This window comes from Arachis duranensis, chromosome 1, assembly GCF_000817695.3.
Source record: "Arachis duranensis cultivar V14167 chromosome 1, aradu.V14167.gnm2.J7QH, whole genome shotgun sequence".
NCBI classification, from domain to species: Eukaryota; Viridiplantae; Streptophyta; class Magnoliopsida; order Fabales; family Fabaceae; genus Arachis; species Arachis duranensis.
In genome coordinates this window covers 102,404,858-102,406,070 of record NC_029772.3, presented here as the reverse complement: position 1 = coordinate 102,406,070, position 1,213 = coordinate 102,404,858, and the positions used below count along the sequence as shown (strand labels likewise).

The 1,213-nt window shown below is 35.4% G+C and overlaps 1 protein-coding gene across 1 annotated transcript in view; it reads left to right on the top strand.

Annotated features, from left to right (window-relative positions):
- The first annotated feature begins 498 nt into the window (after positions 1 to 498).
- The window catches only part of LOC127740661 (uncharacterized), a 3,950-nt gene continuing 3,235 nt past the window's right edge, over positions 499 to 1,213 (top strand). The window contains exon 1 of the mRNA XM_052252001.1: positions 499 to 644. Coding sequence (XP_052107961.1) covers positions 546 to 644 — 99 coding nt within the window. The 5' untranslated portion in view covers positions 499 to 545. The remainder of the gene's footprint in view (positions 645 to 1,213) is intronic.

The window sequence follows — 1,213 nt, the reverse complement described above, 5'->3', positions numbered from 1 at the left end:
ACATGTTAAACAGGGAATATGAGATGTTTGCAATGAAGGAAGGAGAGTCCATTGATGAACTGTTCGAATGGTTCAATATCATTACTGTTGGCTTAGATGCTCTTGGAATCACACATTCAGAATCTGTGCTAGTGAGAAGAGTGTTGAGATGTCTCACAAAAGAGTGGGAAACAAAAGCTTTAATTATTTCTGAGAGTAGTAATTTAGATTCCATGACACTTGATGATTTGAGAGGAAATCTTCTTGCTTTTGAAAACTCTTATTTGAAAAAAGATTCAAAGAAGAAAGGAATTGCTTTTTCCTCTGTGACTAACCCTCTGGATGATGAATCCAGTGATAACTCTTCTGAAAATGAGTTTGTGTTGTTTGCAAAAAAATTCAGGAAAATGGCAAAGCTCAAAGGCAAAGGCAGCAACTCAAGGAGGATGAAGAAAGACCTTAGCAAAGTAACTTGTTACAATTGCAAGGAAATGGGTCATTTCAAATCTGATTGTCCCAAGTTGAAAAAAGAAGAGAAGCCGAAAAAGGTGAAGAAGAAGGGACTGATGGCTACATGGGAAGATTTGGAAAATGACTCAGATGATGATGATGAAGAGTCTGAGACTAAATCACAGCACTGTCTCATGGCAAATGAGATAGATCAGGTATCATTTCAAGACTCTAACACTGAAGACCTTCATCTCATGATAGATCATCTTTCTGAAAAAATAAGATGTTTTCTAACTGAGAATCAAGATCTTGAACAACAAAATTTCATTCTTAAAGCTGAAAATGATTTCCTCAAAGAAAAATTAAGAGAGGCCGAAAATGCTTGTGATCTTGTGGAAGAAAACAAGCAGTTAAAAGCCCAAGTTAAAAGCTGTGAAAGTGATCATTCTGTTCTTGCATATGTGAACTGTTTTAAGCAAAATGAAGAGTTGCTCAAAGAGGTTAAAAGACTTAAAGATGACTTAGCCAAGTTCACCCAAAGTTATGAAAATTTGAACCAAATCTTGGCTAGTCAAAAACCTCTTTATGACAAAGCTGGGTTGGGATTTTATAAATCTGAAAAATCACATTTTGAAAATATTGCCTCATCTTCAAATGATATAACATATCAAAACCCAACTCACTTTAACAAAACTGCAACTCCAAGATTTTGTAGAATGTGCAACCGAAGTGGTCATTTTCCAGTCCAATGCTTCTTTGGTGAAAGAATGATTGGTGACAAAGT